The following is a 2,318-nucleotide window of genomic DNA, read 5'->3' as shown; positions in this document are numbered from 1 at the left end:
ACCATGGAGATATGAGCTTTAGAAGGGAGCAGCTGTAGTTGGGGGTAAGGAAAGTTTGGGTAAGTTCTCTGAGAAGAGCCCGGGCAAATATTTTTAACCAGTAAGTCCTACCTATTCACCTAGAGATTAACCTCACCCACCTGATTTGCTGCTGCAAATCAGAGCCCTTTCCACGTGCTGGGAGGAAACACTCAGTTATGGAAGAAAAGCAACAAGGAGCTGACAAGAGGTTTATAACATTAAACCTCAGAGGCAGAAGTTGATTCAAAGAAGCCTGGAGATTTCAGCTGGGGGTCTTGGGATGAATATTCAGATGTTGTGGGGGGCCAGGAGTGCTGGGAGACTGTAGCAAGAGGCTTTCTGCCACTGAGGTGTCCTGAGTGATGCTTTTCCACCATGCTATAAATTATAGCTCCCATCTCATAGATATCATCCTGCAAAACCAGTAGCTCCAATTCCCAGAGCAAAGAGGGAGCCAAGTGGGACAGCCCTGGGACTGGGTCCCTGTGCCAGCCTTGGGTCCCCACTGCCCCAGCTGGGAAGGAGCTAGAGACCATTTGCAGGTTCCCCTTTGCTTTTCCTCCCCAGCTGCACTTTCTCCTCAGGTTGGTCTCATTTGGGTGTGGGAAGGGCTGGTTTGCCACGGTCTTCGTTTTCCATTTGTTTCAGAGGCGCTAAGCCCCTTTGCCCCCTGAAACAAAAGGAGAAGGAAAACATTAATGAGCGTGCTGGCAGTTTGGTGCCAGGGCAGATCTCTTGCTCGACTTCTTTGGGCAGGTTAAGTGACCTGGAGATGCCTCGAGGCACCAAAGCCATCTGGGCACCAAGGCTGTGCCCACCCAGCACACGCAGTGGCATCCCTGGCTTTGCCCCTTTCTGAGGTCCACGGCAGCACACACACCTCCAGTTTGTACAAACACGTGGAGAAAAGCCTTCCCTCAGGATTTCCCTCTCTGAGGTTCTGCCAAGGGGCTGCTGGCCTGGCGGGAGCAACTTCCCAGCATATCCCTGGGGGTGTGCATTTTCCGTGTGCCTCAGCAGGTCCCTGCTCCCGTCAGTAGCTCCCACAGCCCAACGAGCCACTCCTTTCAAGGGACAGCACTTGCACAGTGTAACCTTGCCCAGACCATCTACAGAGGCAGCTCTGTCCAGCATCCCTCAAAGTGGTTGGTGTGGGGAGCCAAGCCCCTCTGCCTGCAGAGCTGGTGCTTGATCCCCTCCACAGGCAAGCAGCAGTGTGAACCCTGCAGGTTTCCCCACAGCCATGCAGACTCCATTCTAAGACATCTAATCCCAGCATTTTGTTTTCCTGGGGTACCTTCCTAGACATCTCATGCTAGGCTTGGCTAACAGCCAAGGAGGGAAAGAAAGCAGCAGGTTTGAATTCCCTTGTAATTCTTTGACCAAATCCCTCCAGTTCCAGCACAGCTCTGGACAGACCTTGATATCAGCACTAACTTCAAAACCTGGGGCCTGAGGATGTGAGATGCTGCACTTGCAGACTCCCTCAGCCTGAGTTCTACCAAGCCCACACCACAACTCCACGACAGCTGCCTCTTCTCAAGTGTCAACAACTTCCCATAGCTTCCCTGGGGGATTCCAGGGGCTCCCTAGCTGGCACCCAGGGCAGACCAGGGGATAAAAGTTGCCAGTGACCCCTCTTCCCAATAACCTTCCTGACAGGCTTGGCAGTCAAACCATCATGACAAGATGGAGCCATCACTTACTTTGTTCCACAGGACTTGAGGTTGCTGTGGCCACTCCCTGTCAAGAGGAGAAGGGACCCATGAGACATCACCTATTTTCAGTAAACCTTAATTTTTACCCTCAATGCCCCATTTTCAGTAAAGGTGGCCCTTTTACCCTAAAAACCCCATTCTTGTGGCAAGGTGGATGGCTTGGCCATGGGCACAAGCATCCCCACACTCAATGGTACAGGGCAGGAGCACATAAGTGAGTTTGCCTGGGAGCCAGGGAAGGAAAGGAGAGCTTTGTAAAGCTTCTCCTTAGAGCTGGGACCACCTCTGGGTGAGATGCCAGGGCATGGACAGCACCCAGTGCTGCACAGAGAGGAAAGGAAACAGTAAAAAAAGCACATGCTATGGGATCTCTTGCTGCTTAGAAGCCAAATACTGGCTTTCATCAGCTGAGCAGGTCATGGGGAATTGTTCTCTCTATGGAACTTGGTGACAGCCCAAACCACAGCAGGTCCCAGCACTGGTCTAGGGTCAGCTGCACGGCAGGGGACGCCCTGCTTACCAGGGATGTGGTATTCCCGTGCTCTTTTCCTATCGATCCGACACCATACCTCTGTGTGC

At 52.7% G+C, this 2,318-nt stretch overlaps 1 protein-coding gene across 1 annotated transcript in view; it reads right to left on the bottom strand.

Moving 5' to 3' along the window:
• Window positions 1–2,318, bottom strand: part of CNGB1 (cyclic nucleotide gated channel beta 1) — a 29,898-nt gene that overhangs the window by 22,605 nt on the left and 4,975 nt on the right. Inside the window, exons 11-12 of the mRNA XM_017740791.1 lie at window positions 2,260–2,308; window positions 1,728–1,764 (exon numbers count right to left, since the gene is read on the bottom strand). Coding sequence (XP_017596280.1) covers window positions 1,728–1,764; window positions 2,260–2,308 — 86 coding nt within the window. The remainder of the gene's footprint in view (window positions 1–1,727; window positions 1,765–2,259; window positions 2,309–2,318) is intronic.

The sequence above is a fragment of the Corvus brachyrhynchos genome, unplaced genomic scaffold (assembly GCF_000691975.1).
Source record: "Corvus brachyrhynchos isolate BGI_N302 unplaced genomic scaffold, ASM69197v1 scaffold26, whole genome shotgun sequence".
NCBI classification, from domain to species: Eukaryota; Metazoa; Chordata; class Aves; order Passeriformes; family Corvidae; genus Corvus; species Corvus brachyrhynchos.
The sequence above is the reverse complement of the archived record's forward strand: the minus strand, read 5'-3'. Positions and strand labels throughout refer to the sequence as shown.